Genomic DNA, 25,470 nt, shown 5'->3' with positions numbered 1-25,470 from the left:
TCAACCAACCAGAATATATATATATATATTTTTTTTTTTTTTCGGTACGCTGGCCTCTCACTGCTGTGGCCTCTCCCGTTGCGGAGCACAGGCTCCGGACGCGCAGGCTCAGTGGCCATGGCTCACGGGCCCAGCTGCTCCATGGCATGTGGGATCCTCCCGGACCGGGGCACGAACCCGCGTCCCCTGCATCGGCAGGCGGACTCTCAACCACTGCGCCACCAGGGAAGCCCAAACCAGAATATATTTAATGCTTATGACTTGCCCAGCACTGTGCTAGGCTCTATGAAGTCCACAAAAGAGAGTTACTGTACGTGATTTGCTTCAGCAGAGAGAGAAATTCTGTGGCATATGTGACATAAAATAGAGAATAAGACCTTGAATAACAATACAGATTATAATGCTAAAGGAGGGACTTCCCTGGTGGCACAGTGGTTAAGAATCCACCTGCCAATGCAGGGGACACAGGTTCGAGCCCTGGTCCAGGAAGATCCCACATGCCGCGGAGCAACTAAGCCCGTGCGCCACAACTACTGAGCCTGCACTGTGAGCCTGCGAGCCGCAACTATTGAAGCCCACGCGCATAGAGCCTGTACTCCACAGCAAGAGAAGCCACCGCAATGAGAAGCCCATGCACCGCAACTAGGAGTAGCCCCCAATCACTGCAACTGGAGAAAGCCCACACGCAGCAACGAAGACCCAACGCAGCCAAAAATAAATAATAAATTTATTATTTTTTTAAATAAATAAATTCTAAAGGCATTAGAAAAGAGTCATAGCATACTATAAACCAGGAATTGATCATTGGACTTAATCAGAAGGCCTCAGTTCAAATCCTAACTCTGACACTTGCTATGTAAACTTGGGCAGGTCCCTTAATTTTTGAGCCTCAATTTCCACACCAATAAAATGAAGCTGATAATCCCAGCTAGCTCTATTTACCTATACACAGGATTTCAATAAGAATCAAGTGAGGATGTATGTGAAAACACTGTAGAGTTTTTAATTAACGAAAGAGCTGAGAATTGAACCAGGCCTTGAAAATATTTTATACATGGATAACCTAGATAAAAATGGTCTCAGAGGGCTTCCCTGGTGGTGCAGTGGTTGGGAGTCCGCCTGCCGATGCAGGGGACACAGGTTCGTGCCCCGGTCCGGGAAGATCCCACATGCCGTGGAGCGGCTAGGCCCATGAGCCATGGCTGCTGGGCCTGTGCGTCCGGAGCCTGTGCTCCGCAACGGAGAGGCCACAGCAGTGAGAGACCTGCGTACCACAAAAAAAAAAGGTCTTAAGAGAAGGAATAATTTGAACAGAGAGGAGAGGGAGACTCAGATATAGGAGGACAGGATAGAAACCACCCAATTATGGCAAGGATTTGTTTTGGGAGAATGGGTAAAAAATAGTTACACCGATTGTGTTGGAGAAGGGATGGAGTTGAGAGTAATATGCCATAATGGCTGGATTACAGTAGGATTTAAATTATGGAGGATCTGGGACTTCCCCAGTGGTGCAGTGGTTAAGAATCTGCCTGCCAATGCAGGGGACACGGGTTTGAGCCCTGGTCTGGGAAGATCCCACATGCCGCGGAGCAACTAAGCCCATGCGCCACAACTGCTGAGCCCATGTGCCACAACTGCTGAGCCCACTTGCCACAACTACTGAGCCCACATGCCACAACTACTGAAGCCAGTGCGCCTAGAGCCCATGCTCTGCAGCAAGAGAAACCACTGCAATGAGAAGCCTGCGCACCGCAATGAAGAGTAGCCCCCACTCGCCACAGCTAGAGAAAACCCGCACACAGCAACAAAGACCCAACGCAGACAAAAATAAATTAAAAAAAAAAAGGAAATAAATAAATAAATAAATAAATAATGGAGGATCTGAAGGCCAGAAGAAGAGCTTGGACTTGATCTGAAAGGGAATAAGGAACTATTTGGGGGTGTTAAGTAGGGAATTATTATAAGAGGGCTTAACTCATTTTGATAATCAGTATCTAGAGTGCCTGGCCTTAAGGTGTTCAGGATGAGTCCAGTTGTATTCAGTTAATCTGTCAATAGTATGTTGACAGATTGAATTGGACACATCTGAGTGTAGATAAATGGATCTGAGACTGGATGAATTGGACACACCTTAGCCTAGAGTCTAGGCTTCTTGTCACCTAGACATTAGTCTGGTTCATCTTTTCCTTAACTGTAGCAAGGAATGCTAATACTTGCCCAGCTAGTAGGTTTATTTAAAACATCAAATGAGATGATGATCCCATGGTTATCCACAAATACATTAAATGCCTCCTTCATGTAAGACGCTGTGTAAAACAAAACTAGGGAAACAAAAATATGTTTAGATATAAGTGCTTTGAAAAATGTCTTGGGATGAATAGGAGTTTGAAATACAGAGTTCTAAGGGATCTGGTAGCAAGAGGATGGTATACAACAGCCAGAAGATCATCTTACTGCTATATTTAGTACTGGGTTAGGTCCCCTATTATTGTCAGGACCTGCTAGCTATAGCTAGGATCAAGTAGAGGAGAAAACACCAGGTGCAGGAAGGTAGGTATTTAAGGTCCGCAGGAGTTCTTCCTTTTGGCAGTAGACCTTTTCAGACTTAACCTGTTCGGTAGTGAACCTACATAATCATGCAGACAATGTAGAAGACTGATTAACAAAACAGGTTCTGGAGCCAGAATAACTGGCTGAGTTTGAAATACTACTGTATTACCTTAGGCAAATCATTTAACCTCTCTGAGCCTCGTAAAGATAATAATAGAATCATAGGTTGTTTGTGAGAATTGAGATACTGCATGTAAACTCTTAATAGAGGATCTGGTACACAGTGAGTGTCAGCTCAATAAATATCAGTTATTGTTTTTACTTTCAAGACCTTCTCAGCTCCTCTAGATTCCATATTATGTTACTCCCAAATTTATTTCCCATTTTTCTATCTCTGTCTCACCCCATTTCAGGACATTGATAGTATTAGGCCATATTTGGCTTATTCACCTATAATGTCTTCTACATCATTAGCATCAAACAAGATCTTAAAACATCTTTTGAATTAAAAATTATCTTCAAAATAGTTTATGTACTATATTTTTTACAGTCTAATTCTTTTAAATTAATTGTCTATAATATAGTTCTTCATATTTTTTTTTATAATTTAGTATATTTCTCTAGTTTCCTTAAGCATGTTTTACTTTTCTCATATTATACACATATACGTACGCATATGTACGTATATATACATATATTGATATATATATATATATTTTTTAACGCAGTATGTAAAAGATGTGTAGAAGAGAATCTTGGGCCCTGAGTTAATTTAATAGATCACAGTGTGGGAGGAGACACAAAGATTCCAGTGGAAAACAAAAAACTAAACCCTTTAGGAAGGCAATTTGATAATGTCTGCCGATTCCTAAGATGTTTAAAATATTTTAACTAACTGCCAATTCCACCTCTAGGTATCCATCCAACAAATAATTCACATGAATGCCCAAAGATTGTGTGAAAACATGTTCATAGTGATACTGTATATGATAGTAAAGACTGGAAACAATTTAAATGTTCATCAGTAGAGGACTATTTAAATAAATTATATATAATTGTAAAATAGAATACTATGCACTCCTTTAAAAGAATGAGATACATCTTTATAAACATGGAAAAGTGTCCAAGATATAGTGATAAGTGTGTGGGGAGCACAAAGCAGAATAATATGCATAATATAATTATGGCTTGTGTGCATGTGTGTTTCTTAAAGAGCAGCTACAATATATTAATGTTTGCTTATGCAAGGAAAATTTCTGGAAGTATTAACAATCATCCCTGGGAGTAGGATGATGGGGCTGAGAAGAGTGACTTTTACTTTATCTTTCTGAATACTGAAAAGAAAAATGTTTCTGAGCATGTGTTTAAAAAAATTTTTTTAATGTTTAAAGAGATTGTGAGGATTAAACGGTTAAATGTTTTGTACGGTGTGTTGGATGTGAAAAGTGATCTATAAATGCCTATTATTTTTACTAAACAATAGAGTGTGAGGCTTTTGTAACCTGAAGAAAGCAGCATTTCAACATCTCTTCCTACCAGAGCATATGGTTAAGACTATGGGGGATGAGTGCCTTAGATCTGCCTCTCATGGAGTTGATAGGCAGATCTTTTCGGTATTCCCCATTGCTCTTACGGTGGAAAGTTCCATAGAAAGGATTGGAAGGGCTCAGTGACACTGTTTAATCCAGTGTTTAAAACTATTGTCAGATATTCTTTTAAATAAAACTATTAGCCTCGTGGTGATTGCAAAACTTGATCGCTTTTAAGAGCCTTTGTTTACAGAGTTTAGTGTATTGTATTGAATGAAGAGTGCCTTTGACTAAGTGTAGCAAGATACCTCTAGGTACTGTCTGGGCAACAAGTTTGAAAATTAGGGGTATTATCTTGAGAGTTTTATCCTAGCATTTTACAGATTAACAGGAGACAGACTGTTGTGCTACTCTAGGTAACAGGCTTTTTGTTTTGTAACTCTTTAAAGTGTTGGTTTTCTCCCTTTTGACCCTCAGGAGATTAATTTACTATTTATTTCTCTAGATCAAGCCCCTTAGAGAAAACATAAAAATACAAATAGGTCTTCTGATTGGTATAAGCATTCTTTCTTATGACTAGGTATTTAAAAAAATAAAGTTATATAAGTTAATACTATTATTTCAAAGCTTAAAAAAAAAGAAAGCAAAATCCCAGTAAGCCCTGCAGATCTCATGTTACTACAAGATGGCAATATATAATTAACTGCCTGGCAAACAATAATAGTAAAGACTTCCTGAATGAAATGGTGGTATATAGGGGAAGTTTATTTGTATTTTAATTTTCATTCATTCATCAACTTCTCATCCCAATTACAAACAAATACAATGCTTTCTGTTATTGGAAGCTGATTGGCAATTTATGGACGGTAAAAATACAAAAATTTAGTGCCGTCCTGTTTACAAAGCACTTGTGTCTGTGTATCTTAGTAAACCTGGGAGGTAAGCATTACCATCCCACTTTAAGATTAAAGGAATCAGGGCTGGAACAGAGTAAGTTTTGCCTGTGGACAAAGTAGCTAGAGTCTAGAACTTTCTGATATCAGATTCATTGCCATTTTAATGTTGCCCGCTTTAGCTGTTTTTCAGGTTGGTGGAAAAGAGCATAGAGGATTATCTCTAGTCCAACATTTTCATTTTCTCAGTGAATAAACTAAAATGCACAGTGGACTTTACCTGAAGGTTGCCAGACTGACTTCAGAGTCCCCTTGCGCCCCCCACACACGCACACACATGCTTTCTGAACAACCTAAAGAAAAGCACATAGGTCTTTTACCTTAGAGAAACACTCAAAGGATAAGATACATGGAAGAGTTAGAAAAGCAGAAACATTTTAATAAAAATGTAAAAATTTATTATAATCCTGCACTCTGATCTAAGATTCTTCATTGAACGCTCCAACTCTCTGATTTTATTCCTGAAGGGCAATCTCCTCAACCTTTCCCTTAGGTCTCTTAAGCTTACAGAGCCATTAAGGCCAAAAAGTAGATTTTTGTGCCAGGCACTCTTTTCGGAGCTTTATATGTGTTAATTTAATTAATCCTCCCAATAACCTCATAAATTAAGAACTAATACTGAGCCCTAGATTAAGTAGCTATTTAAAGTTCATAGCTGTTGGTGGCACTAGGATTCAAACTCAGCCTATTAATTCCAAGGCCAGAGTTTGTTGGGGTTTTTTAATAAACTTAAAAAAATTATTTTTAAAGTTCTTTTTTTTTTTTTTTTTCTTTGCGGTATGCGGGCCTCTCACTGTTGTGGCCTCTCCCGTTGCGGAGCACAGGCTCCGGATGCGCAGGCCCAGCGGCCATGGCTCACGGGCCCAGCCGCTCCGCAGCATATGGGATCCTCCCAGATCGGGGCACGAACCCGTATCCCCTGCATCGGCAGGCGGACTCTCAACCACTGCGCCACCAGGGAGGCCTAAAGTTCTTTTTAAAATTAATTAATTAATATTTTTGGCTGCGTTGGCTCTTTGTTGCTGCGTGCAGGCTTTCTCTAGCTGCAGTGAGCAGGGGCTACTCTTCTTTGAGGTGCGCGGGCTTCTCACTGTGGTGGCTTCTCTTGTTGCGGAGTATGGGCTCTATAGGCGCACGGGCTTCAGTAGTTGTGGCTCATGGGCTCTAGAGCCTGCGCAGGTTCAGTAGTTGTGGCGCATGAGCTTAGTTGCTCCACAACATGCGGGGTCTTCCTGGACCAGGGATCGAATTCGTGTCCCCTACATTGGCAGGTGGATTCTTAACCACTGTGCCACCAGGGAAATCCAGCCAGAGTTTTTAACTGTTGGGCTGTACTGCTTTGAACTAAATGACTGCATTAAGTGGATTAAATCCATTTTTCAGGATCTCCAGATTGGATGAAATTTCTTTCCTAAGGTTCCCGACTCTCCCAAAAACGGATCTTGGGATATTTCCTTAGGGTTTTATTATCCCATTTTACAGATGAAGTTAAGTGACTTGACCAAAATCTTAGATTATTAAATGACTGTGTTAGAACTAAATTTAGGTCCTCTGGTTTCTAGCCTACAGTTTTTGTCACCTTTTAGCTCATTAGCTGTTGTCAATTCAAGTGATCCACCCATGTTGAAATTCTGTTACAGCAACAAAAGCATGTTCACATCCTTCACAATTCACCTTTGGACCTGTCCTGGAGTACAGTTAGGTCAGTATGCAAGTCTCTGGTTTTATACAGTTTTACAGTGTTTATACCTTATGGAGGGACACATGGAAACATAGTAATGGAAGTATCTTATGGATACAAGAGACATCTACTACTTAAAAATTTTTTAATGCTATTAATATATGAGTCTACAAAAAATTTAATTTGGTCATAGCTAATGCTGTCAAGAGCCAAATTAACATTTTAGAATATTCATATTTCTGACCCTTGAAATAGTCAGCAAATGACATGACAAAATTCATTTCAAGTCTACTAAATTCAAGCAACAGTATAAAGAAATGCAGTGATTTTTCTTCAGGGCCTTTGTGCAGATTTTTTTTTAGAGAAAGCCCCTTCTGACTTCATGTGGAGTAGAAAACTAGCTTAGTTTATTTCATGCTGCTCAATTTAATTTGGAATCATTTTTGAATTCCTAGATGCTTGGGTACAGAGAACTTGCTCCCTAGAACCTTGTTTCCTGACACTGGAGAGTAAAGGATTAAATTGAGCTGAAACTAAATTGATTGACATTTTGACACTCTGCAGATTGTGAAAAGAAACGGAATTTGTTCAACTTTTTGAAACAGTAGTAGAAAGAACTATTTCCTTAAAGGTACCTCAGTCTGCAGAGATGATTTTTTTTTTTCCTTAAAAACCAAGAGGCATGTTCTAGCACTTTCCCAATTTTCTATATTACAGTTCAAAATGAGAATTTAACTTTGAAAAGCTTTTGAAAAAGCCTCGATGGGGGTGTTAAAATAGTCTCCTTTTGTTGAACGGGCACTGACAGAAGTCTTTTGAGGAGAAACAAAGGACTATGCACTTATGGGGTGTCACTATAGGAACCTATTTATAAAAGACAAGTATACATATTTATGAAATCTTTATCTCTAGCGTTTTTAAATGCCAGAGATATTAAGTGTTGCATTGAGTAAAATACATTTCCTGCTGAGTTCTTTTTCCGGCAGATACAAATGATTACCATGACATCATCTTTTCCTAAACGGCGTCATTTAAGTGTTGACTTCAATAAAATCCTATCACTGCTGTGTCATGAAAGGAACTGGACTCACCTTAACAGTGCTGTTCCAAACAGCCTGCTACGGTTTTCTTGTTTTTTGGTTTTTTTTTTTTAAATCACTGCAGGAGGCTGTAATAAATTACAGCCTGGAAGAAGTTTCAAACTGGCAAGTTTGCCAGATATTTAAAGCAATTTATTTTAGGGTGTATCAGCAGATTTTTTCTTACACTGCCATTTGGGTGCCTGCTGACATAGCCTGAATAAATCTTTCAAAATTTTTCCTTCCTAGAGATGGATGAAGATGATGATGCACTGGACTCCGAAGTTCAGACCTTTCATTAACTCTTCACTTGCCAACTAGTTCCATCTTAATTTAGATATCTATTTCTGGCATGAGTCCGCAATATTTCCAGTCCCTCAGTGCCTTGGCAACAACTTTGTTTTATGGAAGGATCAACTAACAAAAGAGGGATTCTGGTTGTAGACATAGAATTTATAGTTTAGATTATTTCATTACTGGTATTTTGAAAATTGCCAAACTTCCCAATAGGAAAAAAAGTCTGAAATTTTATATAAAACAAAGACATTTCTTCTTGATTCTAGCATATGCTGAGTAGTAAAGTGAGTTCTTCCTAATTATAGTCCCTTTTATAATTCTACTTTCTCTTATAATTTTTTCTCATGATCTCTTATGATAGTGAAGTCTTTTTTTAATTATTAATTTTTCGCTCTGGAATTCCTAAAGCAACTTATATCGATGTATATTTTAGTCAAGTATTCATAAAAGCTAAAAATACTGATGCCCAAAAATACTTGTTCTGATGAGACAGTAAGGATAAGAGATAAGGGAGCTAACTTTTTTTTAAATTAATTTATTTATTTTTGGCTGCATTGGGTCTTCGTTGCTGCACACGGGCTTTCTCTAGTTGCAGTGAGCGGGGGCTATTCTTCGTTGCGGTGTGTGGGCTTCTCATTACGGGGGCTTCTCTTGTGGAGCACAGGCTCTAGGATCGTGGGCTTCAGTAGTTGTAGCATGTAGGCTTAGTAGTTGTGGGTCACGGGCTCTAGAGCGCAGGCTCAGTAGTTGGGGCACATGGACTTAGTTGCTCCGCGGCATGTGGAATCTTTACGGACCAGGGATCGAACCCGTGTCCCCTGCATTGGCAGGCAGATTCTTAACCACTGCACCACCAGGGAAGCCCAGGAAGCTAACTTTTACTGAGTGCCTGAAGGGGGCCAGTCCCTTTTGTAAGCCACTACACATAGCATAGTGTGTAGGTGAGAGAGAAAAGAGATTCTCTTTTTACAGAGCTGGTCCCTGTTCAGGTGAAAGGCACTGCTCAGCGAGTTGTTAAGGAAAATCATAAAGCATCAGGAAATAGGGTTTGGTGGGGAAAGCCTTAGATCAGGAGTTATAAAACGGGAGTTCCTATCTAAGTCAATTACAAATAAGATCATCTGGCTAGACCCTCAGTGTTTCCACATCAGTACAGTGAGGATATAATCTCTAGCCCATCTTCCTCTCTAGATCATTTGGTACAGTAGTTCTCAACCAGGCTGCGCAATGGGATTACCAGGGGAGCTTTGAAAAATACTGATTTCTAGATCCCAACTTTAAGAGATTCCGATTTGATTTGTCTAGGGTGCAACCGGGCATTGGGATTTTTTAAAATCTCCACAGGTGGATTCATATGTGCAGTTAAGGCTGGGAATCCTTGGTTTGGAGGAGGGTTAGTAAATTTATTTACAAGCATTAGCAGATGTTGTCGACAGTGTAGATAGACTTTTTTCCCCATCATAGTTTCAACTATTAAAAAAAAAATCCAGTGTATCTCAGCATTTTCCTAGCCCGTAGCACATAGGAAGCCGTTGATAAACATTTATTGCATTTGCGAGTGTACAGCCTTTTAAAGTTTTAAGGTCATTTGAAAAATGGGGTTTGTTTGAGGTTCATGCATAAAGCGGATTAAGAGGCAGGACCTTTCTGTTGAAACATTCCAATGAAATGCGAGCCTTTCTGGCCCACCCCCCGGCTCTCTTCACTCCTTCACCCAAGCCGAGGTGGCTTGGGGCCGACCCTTGTTCCCCAGGCTCCGACGCCGGCAGCGGATCCGGCGGGTGCTAAGAGCTCCGGGGCGGGGCGCCCGCGGGGCCCGACCCTCTCGGGTCTCAGGACCCTCCCCGCCGGCGCGCTCAGCTCCGCCCCGCTCCGCCCCGGACGCGAGTTGGGGCGGGCTGCTGGAGGCGCCCGGCCGCCGGGACTCCACAGCCGAGCCCCAGGGCTACGGCAGCTGCTTCCGCGCGACCCGGCGGGCCCACTTCTGCCGCCGGGAGTCCGCGCTGCCCGCGCCTCCAGTCCGGCGGAGCCCAAAGCGAGCGCCTCGTGCCGGACCCGGGCGGGGGCCGGGATGCGGAGCTATGCGCCTTGAGCCGGCCCCATGACCCTGAGCACGTTGGCCCGCGAGAGGAAGGCGCCCCCCGCCTGCACCTGGAGCCTCAGTGGCCCCGACATGATCCCCTACTTCTCTGCCAACGCGGTGATCTCGCAGAACGCCATCAACCAGCTGTGAGTGCACCGCGCGCCCTCCCACCCCTCTGTGAACGCTCGGAAAGTTTGCTTTTCAGCAGCCGCTTTCCCCCGGCAGTTGAGAGCAAGCAAGGGCGAAATCGCATCCTGCTTGCTTGCAGGTCTCGGGGCGTCTGGGGGCATAGTGGGGTGGAGGGGAAGGGTAATTCTTGGAGGGAGAAAGTGTCCTGGGGGTGGGGAGGCGGACAGAAGAATCCTTTGGGAGCATTTCTGGTAAACTTTGAGAGAATCTGAAAGTGAGGTCGCCCCGGGAAATTGTGATGACTGAGTGACAGCCTCATGGCATTCGGGAGACTTGGGCTGAAGGGCGGTCAGTAGCTCTGAACCGCCGGCCGGAAAAGCTAGCACTCCCTTGCGGGTCCTGCTGGTGCTCAAGCTCCCGTGTTGTTTTGTTTTCTTGTTTCAAATAAGTTTGCTTGTGACCATAGGTTTCGGTTACAAGCCGTGCACACAAAGAAAGGCAGTTCATTCTTAACACCCGCTGGTTGTCGTCTGAAATTATTTCATAAAACTGGATTTTAGTAGTTTGGCTCTTTTTCTTTTTGTCTTCGCCTGTAGTAGTACGTGCTAACAACCCAAGCCTGTATGCACACCTTCAATCGCCAAAGTGCAAGATTCATTTGCATCTTTAAATCTTAACTGTTTTCAAAGTCTCTAGAGTTGTTCCTCCCTTCCATTGTGGTTTAGTTATTTCTGAGAACTGTGTGCTCAAGCTTGTGGTTAATCTCATCTCACAGTTAGGGCGAAGTAGAGGAACTCTCTCATCTCACAGTTAAAAAGGGCAAAGTAGAGGAACTCCCATCTATTCAAGTTGCATCCTTAAACTAGTTGAGTGATTTAGGGTTACTTTTAGATAGCAGCAGTTTGGTCTTTGTAGTGTATTAGCACTCATTCGGAGTACCTTCAAGGAGAGTCACCTACTGAGGTTTTCCCAGACTCCTGGCACTTGAGCAACTTCTCTTTCCCTCCCAGGTCAACCCTAAAGAACTTTTTAGTTTCATGTCCAACAATAGAAACTTTCCATCATCCCTTATTAAAGGTCCCAAGAATAGCATGTAAAGTGATTTATAGATAATCTTAAAACTAATTTATTATTTTAACTAACTGTTTTGCTCTCTTACCAAATCAAATTTGCATTTCAACTTTTTTCCTTTGTGTTGATTCATGGTGGCGCACCGAAAAAACAATATCCCCCCCGCAGTATCGTGGTTTTACTGTTCTGTATTATAAACTCTACAGAATTAAATCAACTGTTTACTAGTATTTTCCCTTTAAAAAAAAGGACAATTGGAGTGAAGAATCTGAAAGTGTATAACCAATCTCAAAATAAGTGTTAACAATACTTCTAAAAAGGTAGTGGAAGCAACCCACATGTCCATTAATGGATACATGGATAAACAGAATGTGGTATATAATACAACTGAATATTATTCAGCCTTAAAAAGGAAGGAAATTCTGATATATGCTACAACATGGATGAACTTTGAAGACATCATACTAAGTGAAATAAGCCAGTGACAAAGTACAAATACTGTATGATTCCACTTATGTGAGGGACCTTAGAGTAGTCTGGTTGCTAGGGGTTGGAGGAGGGGAATGAGATGTTTGTGTTTAATAGGTACAGAATTTCATTTGAGGAAGAAGAAAAAGTTATGGGGATGGATGGTGGTGATGGTTGCACAACAATGTGAATGTATTTATTGGCACTGAACTGTACACTTAAAAATGGTTAAAATGGCAAATTTTATGTATATTTAACTACAGTTTAAAAAAAGGTTAAACAAAACTTAAAAGGCAGAGCTTCTAAGCTTTGTGGGGAAAAGGAGTTTTGAATCTTGCTTCCTAGTGTGGTCAAGCAAGTACAGATTTCTTTTCCTACTAATTAGTGACTTTAGGTAAGTCATTTGAGTTCAGTTTCTTAAACTGTAAAATGAGGATAAGGTGGTTCCTCCCCCAGAGGATCATAAAAGATTATATGCGTGGTAACAATTTACAAACTATAAACCCCTGCCCAGGAAAATGTGTTAATTGAAATTAAACAAAAACTATTAGCTGCCATTTATTGACCACTTGCCATTGTGCTAAGTTTAATGTGTATTATTATCTCATTTAATCATCACAGCCACCCAATGAACTAATTTATTCTGTTTACAGATAATGTAGCTGAGACTTAGAGAAGTTGAGTAATTACTCAAGACCATATAGCTTGTAAATGACAAAACTGTCCTTAGAATCCAGATGTTTCCTAGGCCAGTGCTCTTAACCACTAGAAAAATGATCTTCTGTCTTAGTAGTTACAAGGTCACTTTTGAGACTTACGTCTTAGGAGTTATCTTTATGTGCTGACATCTTCAATTTAGTAGTGAAAACATTTGCTACACGAAGAGTTTTGCTGTTAAGGTAGACAGTCTTTTAAAGAATTTGCAGAATATTTCTCTTTTCCTTTTTGTCTCTCTTTTACCACTTTTTTTTTCTTAAGAGAGTTTTGCTAATATTCACTTCTTCTAAAGTGTATTTATTAGTATTGCTTTAGCCATCATTTTTATTTTACATTTATAGTGTTGCCCAGTTCATCATCATTTAAAAATCTTTAGGGGCTTCCCTAGTGGCACAGTGGTTAAGAATCCGCCTGCCAATGCAGGGGACACGGGTTCAAGCCCTGGTCCAGGAAGGTCCCACATGCCGCGGAGCAACTAAGCCCGTGCACCACAACTACTGAGCCTGCGCTCTAGAGCCCACGAGTCACAACTACTGAAGCCCTTGCCCCTAGAGCCCGTGCTCCGCGACAAGAGAAGCCACCGCAGTGAGAAGCCTGCGTACCCCAGCGAAGAGTAGCCCCCGCTCGCCACAACTAGAGAAAGCCTGCACACAGCAGCAAAGACCCAACACAGCCAAAAAAAAAAAAAAATCTTTAAAGATCATTCTGAATAAACCCCTAAATTTTGTTAACTTACACACATTTTTGGCACCTAATGCAGAAGTTCTTAATTTGGGGTCTATGGTTACTGAAGCCATGAATTGGCCTTAGAAGCTTAATGAACTCCTTGAGATCATATGAAAATGTTGGGTAAATATATATTTAAAAACCATATTCTCAAAGTAATGTGATCTTATAAAAGGTTAGGAATCTCCTTCCTGGGACTTCACTGGTGGTCCAATGGCTGAGACTCCACGCTCCCAATGGAGGGGGCCCGGGTTCCAACCCTGGTCAGAGAGCTAGATCCTGCATGCCCCAACTAAAAGATCCCGAATGCCGCAACTAAGACCTGGCACAGCCAAATAAACAAACAAATAAATAAATATTTTTTTAAAATCTCCTTCCTAAAGGGAAGTATTGTTTCTAAGGCCTGATACAGTAAAGACTTAACTGGTGTGAGCATTTCCCTGTGGTGCCAGATATGTAAATAGCAGTGATGAATGGGAGCAACTAAAAGATTAAGATTTAAGGTCCTTAAGTGAAGACTGAATTTTAAGTGTATGCTTGGGGCAAGGGGTACCTTGACACCTGAATACTCTTAGGCCAGTGGTTCTCTTGTCATTGCTGAGGAGCCACTCATAAGAGCTTTTTTTCCTTTTCTTGTTTGCTGCCTCAGATTTGCTCTGGGTTTAGGAACCAAGTAAACCATGTAACAAATCCCATGAGAACTGTGTCAGAGTAAAAAGACCACAGTGAGATCTTAGGGGCTTCCCTATGGAGAAAGTTAATGACCTTTAGAGTAGGGCCTTTGGATACCTATTTTGGTGATTTCACAGGCTCTTTCGAATTTCTTGACTTTTAACTGTGTGTATATACATATAGGTGAAATTAGAGAATAGCTTGGGTATTACTGTATTTTACTGGGAATTATATCATCATTATTGGATTAAGGTCTCCCCTTACCATTATGTAAAACTCACCAAATATAGTGTTATTTTTTATGTATTCAGAAAAGAACATTAAGAAGTGATTGAATTAACTCCAGAAACAAAGAATAGTTACTGTCATAAGTGTTAATCCTACTAGAAAAATACATGTGAGCAACCCGAGCATCATCTGATCAAACTTCAAGAGTCTTGGATCAGACTGCTCAAATGATCATGAAAAGTTCCATACCCTTTAAGAATCTACACATGCTTTTAAATAAAACAAAAATCTGAACTTCTGAAAAATGTGGGAGCCTATGTTATTTTTTTTTAAACCTATGTTATTTTTAGAGAGCCAGCCTTCAACCTCTGAGAAGTGAAGTTGCTAAGCAAGGGGCCAAGGCTTTTCTAATGTTATTGTTATATGCCAGACAAATAGCTTATCAACAAATAAGTGACTATTTTTGTGTCCTGAAAAGTTCAGGGAAGGATCAAGAATTAGTAGATAAAATGCTGGCAAAGGCTATCGTTAAAGCAGTGTTCCCATTATGAAAACCGCTGATCAAAAGTCTTGGAACTTAAAAAAAAAAAAAAGTCTTGGAACTTAGAAGCTTGAGACCTTGCTTGATTTGTTAATGAGGTTACCTTGAGCGTTTTATCCTTGACCCAAAATACTTGTATTTATTTATTTGGTTACGTATATGAGTTTGACTTCCTAGCTTCACATCAGTGCTATCTGAAGCTCAAGGTCAGCAACAGAGGAGCATATTGAGATGATTATCCAAGATGTACCTTTACATGAAATTGAAAGGTAGAAACAGCTTTATTTTTTGTGTTTATTAGTGATAGTACGAATGCTCTTTCAGTTCTGCTGTATAGTTATGCAAGTGATTTCACTTGTGCTCATCTCTGAACTTAAGCTTGCATCAGGATCACCTGGATGGCTTATTGAAACACAGACTGCTGCCTACGCCCCCAGAGTTTCTGATTCTGTAAGTCTGGGGTGAGACTAGAGAATTTAAATTTCTGACAAGTTCCTAGAGGATGCTGATGATGCTGATCCAGGGACCACACTTGGGAAACCACTACCTTAAAGTATTCCTGTGAGGCAGATTGGGCAAGTCATTATCCATATTTTGTAGAGTAAATAAACTAAAAAATCAAAATGGTGAAGTGATTGCCACAGGGATTACATGAATTGCTATTGGTAGAACTGAAACTAGAACCAGCATTTCCTGTCTCCAAATCTAGAGCTCTTAACGATGCTGCACTCAAAGTCCTGATGCTTTATATATATGTGGGAACATTTCTTTAGATAAAATTCTAACAGTGGAATTTCTGGGTCTGATGGTATGTACCTGTTAAAATTTCGATACATGCTGCCAAAATGCTTTGCAGTTTGCTTTGCTAGTTTCCTCTTACCAGCTATAAGTAAGAGTATATCTTACTTATATACTTACATAGGTATCTTCACCAACCCTGGTAATATTAGTGATATTAGATAGCAGTTAATTTTTTACTGAGCTCTTACTGTGTGCCAGGCATTGTTTTGAGTACTATGCATATTACCTCATTCTCTGTTCTTAACAACTTTGACTTAGGTGTATCCTCAGTTACACATGAGAGGCACAGAGATGTTAAGTAATTTGTCTAAGGTAATACAGCCAGGATGCAAACACAGACAGTCTCACTCCAGGACCCCTGCTCTTAAAACACTCCTCTGTTTGCACTTCCCTTACTATTGAAGAACTTTAGGATCCTTTTGTATTTTTATTGGTCTTGCTCATTTTTCTTCTGTAATTTGCATGTTTGTACTTTAACCATTTTTCTTTTGGTAGTTTTTTTCATTTTCATGTAGTACTCTGTATATTCTGAATGTTTTAAAAATACTTTGCCCAGCCTATTGCTTGTCTTTTAATTTTGCATCTTGTATAAAAGTTTTTAATTTTTTTTCTTTTTTTAATTTATTGGCTGCGTTGGATCTTCGTTGCTGCGCACGGGCTTTCTCTAGCTGTGGTGAGCGGGGGCCTACTCTTTGTTGCGGTGCGCGGGCTTCCCATTGCGGTGGCTTCTCTTATTATGGAGCACGGGCTCTAGGCATGAGGGCTTCAGTAGTTGTGGCTCGTGGGCTCTAGAGCACAGGCTCAGTAGTGTGGCACACGGGCTTAGTTGCTCCGTGGCATGTGGGATCTTCCCGGACCAGGGCTTGAACCTGTGTCCCCTGCATTGGCGGGTGGATTCTTAACCACTGTGCCACCAGGAAAGTCCCAAAAGTTTTTAATTTTTATGTAGTAAAATCTGTCTGTATTTTCTCTTACGATTTCAGTTTTGCATCTGGCCTTTAAAAACCCGTTCCCACCCACTCCCAGGATTATAAATACTCTTTTGTATTTTTCTAGTATGTCTACACTTTAAAAATATTTCACTCTTTAAAACTGTAATTTATCTTCACAGACATACCTTGGAGATAATGCGGGTTCAGTTCCAGACTACCACAATAAAGTGAATGTTACAATAAAATGAGTTACACGAATTTTTTGCTTTCCCCATGCATATAAAAGTTGTTTACACTGTAGTCTGTAAAGTGTGTGGTAGCATTATGTCTAAAAAAAAAATCTGTTTACCTTAATTTTAAAATGCTTTACTGCTAAATGCTAACCCTCATCTGAGCCTTCAGCAAGTCTTGATCTTTTTGGTGGTGGAGGGTTTGAAATATTGCGAGAAATACCAAAAGGTGACACAGAGACATGAAGTGAGCAAATGCTGTTGAAAAAATGGCACCAGTAGACTTGCTCTACTCAGGGTTGCCACAAACCTTAAATTTGTTTAAAAAAAAAAAAAAAGCAGTATCTGCAAAGCACAAGAAAGAGAAGCACAACAAAACAAGGTATGCCTGTATTTATTGTGTGAGGTCGAGCTTTAACTTTACCTTTTTTCCAAATGGACAGTCATTTATTCCAATACCATTTATTTAGCTCATTCTCACTTAACTGATTTGAAATGCTATTCATATTATAAAGTCCTATTGACATGTTTTCTTTCATACACCAATACCACATTTTTTTTTTTTGCGGTACGCGGACCTCTCACTGTTGCGGCCTCTCCCGTTGCGGAGCACAGGCTCCGGATGCGCAGGCCCAGCGGCCATGGCTCACGGGCCCAGCCGCTCCGCGGCACGTGGGATCTTCCCAGACCAGGGCACGAACCCGCGTCCCCTGCATTGGCAGGTGGACTCCCAACCACTGCGCCACCAGGGAAGCCCCACATTTTTACTTAATGTAGATTTAGTGGACATTTTGATATCTTGTATCACAAGGCCTACCTCAGTGTATGTGTTTTTTTAATATCTTAGCTACTCTTGCTTATTTTCCAGGTAAGTCTCAGAAACAGATTGTCAATTTCTACTTTTAAAAATCCTATTGGGATTTTGATTTAAATTGTACTGAACTAGGTTTAGGAAGAATTAACAGCTTTATAAAATGAGCCTTCCCGATGAGGAATGTGGTATGTGTGTCTGTTTATCCACTGTTTTTAAAATGTCCTTCATTTAAATTTTACACTTTTCCTCATACAGTAGTTACACATTTCTTATTAGATATGTTCATGGGTGTTTTATAAAGTTTTTGTTGCTCTTGTGAATGAGCTCTTCTTTCCCATGATGTTTTCTAATTAGTCCCTGTAGGTGTGTGGGAAAATTGGTTTTTATAGTATTTGCTTTTGTATCAGACCACCTTGCTAAACTCTTAGTCCTAATATCTAATAGATATTTTAGTTGATTTTCTTGACTTCTCTGGGTGGATGATTATATCATCTGTAAATGGGTTTTCTCTAAGTGTAACTCTTCATTGCTTTGCCTTAGGCTTTAGTGTAGTGTTAAAGAGGAGCCATGCTAGTGGTCTTATCTTGTTTTCCATTGTAAAAGGGGTGCTTTTTATGTTTTCTAAATAGATGTATTGTGTGCTGTAGGTCCCAGTATAGATCACTTACCAAGTTGAGGATATTTCCTACTATTCCTAATTTCAAATATTTTTAAATTAGATATAGTTATTGAATTTTATTACGTGTTTTTTAGACATCTGTTGGAAGGATAATATTTTCCCCCTTTCCTGGGAATGCAGTGACACGTTGAGTTGCAAAAGTTGAATTGTCCTTTCACTCTGTTTGCATTATTTGTTAACATATTGCTGGAATTGGTTTACTAATATTTTAAGATTTTTTCATTCAAATATTTGTTGAATCTTTGGTGCTCTCTTTGTCCAGCTTACGTATGATTTGTTGAATGATTTAGGTGTAGTCTTCCATCTTTTTCTAGCTCTAAAACAGTTCTTTAGCAGAAATTCTGTACTTTAAAAGCCTAGAACCACGAAGTCCTACTCCAAATGTTATAATTTTATGAAATTGTTTTGCCTTTCAAATTCTTAAATTTCCTTGTTCTATTGAATGTGTGTTTATCGTCCATGATACTTTTAAAATCTACATTTGTCCTCTGCAGAAATGGATGAACATAATTATAATAATTGATAATTCAGTGATTGAAGCCAGGCATTCATTTATGATTTAAGAGCTTTTTTTCTCGGTGGGTAAAGAGACTAATAATAATATTTTTAAAAGGCATGAGATGTCTCTTTGATTTTAAATCAGTACTGTTTTTGTGCTTGTTTCTGATCCTTGAATAGGTAATATAGCCTTAAAAGGTAGAATATTGTTTAAAAGGTGCTCAAATAAGTTTACATCAAATGAATTAAGCTTCTAGGTGATGGCCTTCAAATATGAAGGAGAAGTTAATTGTCAGAGTAAAAGGTGCATTTGTGTTTTCATTAGCAGTGATAACTTTGTGTGGCTTTATCCGCACTGTGCTGCTTTGAAGTCAGTAGAGCAGTAATTGTCTTGGAACAGAGGGGAAAAAAGCTCTCAAATTTGGCCTTACTGGAAACCAGTTAACTGAAGAGTAACTCTGCATAATGAAGATGAACAGGAATGGCGAGGTTGTGATGCATTCAAGGCAAGATTTCTTTGATAAATCTGAGTGAATTTTTTTTCTAAATTACTGTTCTTCAGATTGTGTGCTCACCTGTAATCACTCCTGAAATTGGGCAATTTCTTTAGACTTACACTGAGAAACCACTGCCCAAAGCCAAATAATTAAGGATGTTGTCATTCTCTGGCTCCAAGAGCTGTTGGACCTTGGAGTAATGGAGGGGCTAAACTACAGATCCTCTTGCTCCCTCTCTTCTTGGGTTTCTCCAGTAAACGTGAATCTTCTTAATTACCTTATGTAAAATTGTCTTGGGGCTAAAGAACAGTGGTGTAGATGCTATCACATAATGTTTCTGAATTTCTAAGGTGAAAGCAAAAGAATAATAATAATCAGTATCTTAACTACTTTCAGATAGAGTTAGAGTTAGCTTTGCATTGTTAGAATTATGCAGGATGTTGCTTCCACTAACATAATTAGATTTAACTTGAAGAAATGTGCTAAAAAACATCAAGGCCTTTTTAGGTGTTCCTGTGATTTGGAAAGGATGTGGCAGATGATTTATAAATAGATTGCTAGTACTGCACACCAAAGGGCACATTTGGGCTCACTTCCTTTTTGCAGGTTGTGCAAATTGGGCAACTCTTGTTTTTTGCATTAATCTGTTTTTAGAGGGGTGAGACCCTTCTTTTAGTAACCTGAGGGATTTGGCATTAGTTATGTGTCTGTTAAAGCCACAGAATCCAGAGGCTTGTATTCCTCTCAAATAAAGAGAAACTTCAGTGTTAGCCTGTACTAGAGTGGGGTTTTTTTTAATTGTAAGTTCAGTTTTCCAGATGTAGAAGACATAGAATTATTTGATTTTTTTTTTTTTTTGATGATGAGCTAAATGGTTCAAATTGTTGCTTATGTTTTGGGGGGAATAATAGCTACCTCATTTCAGGGGACTGTGGAGATCAAATGAGATAGTTAATAAGAAAGAACAATAAAATTTTCAGTTAACGATTGTGTTACTTTTGTCATTTGTACTTAATGTTTATTGACAAAGATTCATGTGGATATTCATGATCCGTAGCAGGACCTTTCAAGCCCTGAGAATTCTAATTGTGGACTTCATATCGCTTGTCTTCTGTGGTGTCTGTATTCTTAAAACTTCATGCCACAGATAGGCAGGCCTGTTGACAACCCAAGAAGCCTTCAGTACCTCAACAAAAGGCTGATCAGGTTTATGAGCTTAGCATCTTATCTGTGCATCTCATCTCTGTTGTTCTTTGAATTTTGTGTAATAAAAGCCAGTTGATCTTCATAAGGAATAAACTGAATGAGAGTATTTATGATTTTTCTTCACTGATTTTAAATAAGTATCACTTATAACAGAGCTCTTAAGAGAGATGTCATTTCTTTGGGACTCTGCTCTGTCCCAGGTACCTTTAAATTACTGTGTTTCTCCTAAAATATACCCAATTCTCATGAACACCAAAAATTTTTAACTTCCTATTATTTTATCATCTTTATTTTGGGGGGGAAATTTAGTTTGAGAAGTTGGGACATCTATGGGAGAATGTGAATTCTCAGTGTAAACTTTTCTTCCGAGGAGGGGAATGAAATAGATTTAGACGATGTGTGAAGCTCAACTTTTTGGACGTCCCTTTGACCAAATTTGGTATAGATCATTCTATCAACCCCACACCTGTGATGCTTATTCCTCCCCAATAAAATCTCACACTCAATTCTTAAAGTATCCCATTCATTAAATACTCTATTTAGAAATTCTTAAAAGGTGTCTTGGGTCATATATTCATTATCTTACTTGTCATTTGTTCTTGTGGCTGATAGTAATAGTCTGGTGTTTGGAATGAGACAGACCTGAGTTCCAGTCAGTTTCACCACCTGTAAGCTGTTTGACCTTCAGTACGTTCAACATATCATAAAACCACCATGAGCCTTGGTTTTCTTATCAATAAAATGGAACTATAGTGTCTATTAATATTAATGTAGTTCATTTAAGTTAATTAAATGTAATATTTATAACGTACTGCAAATAGTAAGCACTCAGTAAATGGTAGCTAATATTTTTGCCCTTTTGACATGAGCCAAAGTATAGGAGAAAGAATTAGAGTGGTACGCCAGCCTGGTGGTAAAAATTCCATCATATGCATAATTGTCATGGGAGATACAAAGAAATACAAGACATGGTTCTTGCAGTCAGGATGCTCAGTCTGCTGAGAGATATAAGACACATCAATAAAAGGATAAATAAGAACACAACTTAGCACATGCTAAGTGGCAGACGAATGGTGCAGTTGGTGCTTTAGGTATTCAGAGGACAAAAAGTCATTGTAAATGAGCCTTTATGGTAGGATTTGAGCTGGAATGCTGACCTTTATTTCTGGCCCTCTTAAATGTCTTGATCTGTATAAGCAGAGGTAAAGGGTACTTGAGTGGTGAGAGAAAAGGAAGACTAATATGGCAGATGTCATGGCCATATGACAGATAGTTTTCAGTGAATGACTGCTATTAATCATTTGTGGTAAGAAGGAGAATCCAGAAATACTTTTGTATAGACTGATAATGTTCTTTAGAAAATAGGTATGAGCATATTTGGGATATATCATGTGAGCAGAATTTTAATCACGTTTTTATCGAGTACCCACTGACGACACAGCAAGGTAACCAGCATTTGCAAGCTTTACATAGCTTATTTAGGAAGGCTGCCAATTTTACAAGGTTGTTGTTGAATTAGTACCAGTGGTTGGTAGTGCAGTGTGAAATCCCCAAAGGCAGCATAAGAACAGAAATCATTAAACTATCTGCTAGTGGCTTTATGGTTAAAAGAAAGAAAGGAAGGAGGGAAGGAGGGAGGAAAGAAAGAAACATTCAAGTAATCCAAAGCAAAACCTCATTCCCTGCTTTCTCCAGGTGCATAGCTCTAGATATTGTTACATCAGCACCATGTGGTAGGCAAGGTGGTTCCCATGGCACAGAGGGCTTGTAATATTTCCAGTGGAGTGAGCTATAAGGGGAAGGGTGTGCGGACTTTGTTCTTAATGGCTTGGCTACCAGTTTAATGGCCTGGTTGTCAATTAATGGCTCATCTTATTTAGAGTTGTATAAGCAATGTACAGCTCCTTAGTTTAAGTACACATGGAAACCATCCTAATGGACAGGGGGATCTTTTACACATATGTAAGTAAGCCTATAATTATATATCAATAAAGACCAAGAACTATATAAATGCCCAAATGATAGTTTAACAATATTGATTCAAAGAAGAGTTACTGCAGCTACTAAAAATTTAGCAGATTGTGCCTTATTGTATACTCTCCCGCAATGAGAGAAATGCCAAACTGAGACTGTATTTATTTCCATTTAGTGATTCTAACTAAATGAATTTAAACCCAGTGTAATTTTTTTTCAGAGTTAAAGAAAAACTGAAGATTATAGACTGGCTAGTTATCATCTCTCTAACTTAAAGATTGAAAGCCATTGTTGTTTTAATCATACTTTATTACTTACCTCCTTGGAAATATACTTGAGTATATCCATTGAGAACCTACCTTAGTCCTGGCTATTCATGAGTTGGGGCCTGTTCACTTTTGTGTCTCGCCTGTGGTCAGTCTCAGTTATCTTGGTAGTCCGCCGCTATGCTCACACTGCTAGAATTCTTTCTTGCCATTTTACATACTTGGAGAAGTTCTCAGCAAGGCCATACGCCCTGTTTGTCAGAAAATGATAGTGTCGTAAGAATGTTTATTATGCTTTTTAAAGAAATGATAGCATCTAGTCTCTTCCTCAACTAAAATCAAAATCAACCAATAAATATTGAATATCAGTACTCCTCTTTATGGCAGTCTTACAGATCCATTTGAGGAAATTTTTCAAATGGAGAATCTCTTTTGCTTTAAAAAGCCTGTCTACCTTATACACAGTAAAGTTGATAATATCTCATTCTTTACCACCCACTCAGCTTAAAAGTGAACGTGTCCTGGGTGAGTGATTTTTTTTTTAACGGAACTGGTCTTACTGGTACTTAAAATCAACAAAGCAAAAATATTGGTTATTTTTTAATATTGCAGATAATGCATGTTTATTATAGGAAAAACAGAAAACACTGAGACATTCCTTCTCTCCCCCAAAAGCATTATCCTTATTCTTATCTCCCAAATATGTTTACTGTTAATACCATCCAGGCGTTTCTATGTATGTGTATACTTTTGTTTATTTATTTATTTTATGTATGTATATACTTTTAAAAATGGGATTGTCCTCTATCGTTTGCTTTTGTACTCCGTTTTTCTTTTTTTTTTTTTTTCACTTAGCATATTGGGAACATCCTGTCATTGTCCTCAAATGAGTTTCTTTCATATCCTTTTTGAGAGTTGTTTGTTTTCCATAGAACTGAATTCTGTCTGCCCTGTTGTTGCACATTTTGATTGTGTTCAGTTTTTTGTAGTTATAAACAAAGCCTCACTGAATGAATATCCTTGTGCCTAAATCTTTACACATGTCCCTGAAGGAAATACCCTAAAACTCATTTCTGGGATTGCTAGACCAAAGGGTATACATATTTCTAGAGTTTTTGATATAGATTGCCGGTTTGCTCACCAGAAATGTTGTACCGGTCTACACTCCCACCAACAATTTTAGTAATTCATTTTCATAGTGCTGATAAAATAATAAAAAATAAAATCAAGGTAGATACAATTTTATCCTTCAATTCATCTGAACCAGTTGGAGACCCAGGAAAGTTGATCCTTATTTGTCTTTCCTATCAGGAATTGCTTTCATACCCAAGCACTGATGGAAAATTTGTAAGCTATTTGAGTAGAACTTATGGAAAGATGAAATAATAGTGCATTGATAAGATGAAGAAACTAATTATCCCGAGATGGTGTTGAATATATCTGTAGTGTTTGTGAATTTAGGTTTGCTCCCCATGTTTTTATTTTATTCTAAAATCATCACCATTTTTGACTTAGAGATTTCTGAGCCAAAAGATAACTGACACTTACCTAGGGTCCTGCAGCAAATTAACCTTGAACATTTCATTGTTTTCTGTTTAGGAAGTGTTAAGCATCATTGAGATTTCCCAGAGTTCTATCTTATTAAGGATACTGAAATTTTAAACGATGACCATATACATTAGTTTGTTAATGCTTGTAACTATACTTACAAAGTTAGAATTTCCTCATCTTGTTTATAGGAAGCAGTGGGTATATTTCTCAAAGTTGAGGAGGTGAACTTTCTGGGGAACAAGCCATTTAAAATCTTGAAAAAAAGTTTTCATCTTTGAGGCTCTTTGAATATTGAATATAGGAGAGAGGAGAAGAGTTATGTATTTCTCTTTTTTTAAATAAATAAATTTATTTATTTATTTATTTTTGGCTGCGTTGGGTCTTTGTTGCTGCACGCAGGCTTTCTCTAGCTGTGGCGAGCAGGGGCTACTCTTGGTTGCCGTGCGCGGGCTTCTCATTGCGGTGGCTTGTCTTGTTGTGGAGCACAGGCTCTTGTTGTGTTGCATGGGCTTCAGCAATTGTGGCGTGCAGGCTCAGTAGTTGTGGCTCACAGGCTTAGTCCACGGCATGTGAGATCTTCCCAGACCAGGGCTCAAACCCGTGTCCCCTGCATTGGCAGGTGGACTCTTAAGCATTGCACCACCAGGGAAGCCCAAGAGTGTATGTATTTCTTAAAGCTCTGAAAGAGTCTTACTTTGAATGTCCCTGCAGATCTAAATAGTACTCAGAGGGGCTTCTGGCAGACTTAAAGAAAAAAGATGGGAAGGAGAAAGGAATGTTAGAATGCAGGCCACATTTGCATGCTGGATTCAGTAGTATTGGTGGCCTGCCTCTGTCTGAAACCGAGCTCCTTCCTTAATGAAGGTGTGTGTTTAAATCACAGGCGGAGAAAGTTTTGGGGTGAAGTTTCACTTTTTTGTAGTGGCAGCAGTCCTGGACGTGCTGCTGGAACACAGAGGATGAGTTCAGCACCTTCTCTACAGATGGTATCTCTGCACACAGCTCATCTCTTTTACATAGCAAGCCTTTGTTCTCTGGAGAGTGGACCTCTGTGGGTTGGCCAGTCCAACTACTGTCGGAGACTGAAGGTGACTGATAAGGAGTCCAAAGGTCAAAATGGACCAATGTGGGGTGAGTCTGGCTTTAAGGGGGAAAAGTATCTTTTTGGCCTGCAGGCATCAAAAATTGAATTTGCCGCACGGGAAATGTTCAGTTCATCAGCTTCAGCCTTTCAGCTTCAATCAAAGAAAAGCCACTAGCTGTCTCTCAGTCCACAGGAGCAGGAAAGAAACAAAACA

At 39.3% G+C, this 25,470-nt stretch overlaps 1 protein-coding gene across 5 annotated transcripts in view; it reads left to right on the top strand.

Annotated features, from left to right (window-relative positions):
* SSH2 (slingshot protein phosphatase 2) overlaps positions 1-25,470 on the top strand; it is a 246,294-nt gene that overhangs the window by 127,387 nt on the left and 93,437 nt on the right. Inside the window, exon 1 of one of the 5 annotated variants that reach the window (XM_081219858.1) lies at positions 9,929-10,318. The exons of the other annotated variants lie outside the window; for them this stretch is intronic. Coding sequence (XP_081075984.1) covers positions 10,191-10,318 — 128 coding nt within the window. The 5' untranslated portion in view covers positions 9,929-10,190. Of the gene's footprint in view, positions 1-9,928; positions 10,319-25,470 lie in introns of those variants that run through there. 5 annotated transcript variants of the gene reach the window in all.

The sequence above is a fragment of the Mesoplodon bidens genome (assembly GCF_964165515.1).
Source record: "Mesoplodon bidens genome assembly, chromosome: 19".
Taxonomy (NCBI): domain Eukaryota; kingdom Metazoa; phylum Chordata; class Mammalia; order Artiodactyla; family Ziphiidae; genus Mesoplodon; species Mesoplodon bidens.
Note: the sequence above shows the minus strand (reverse complement) of the source record. Positions and strands in the feature narration are given on the sequence as shown.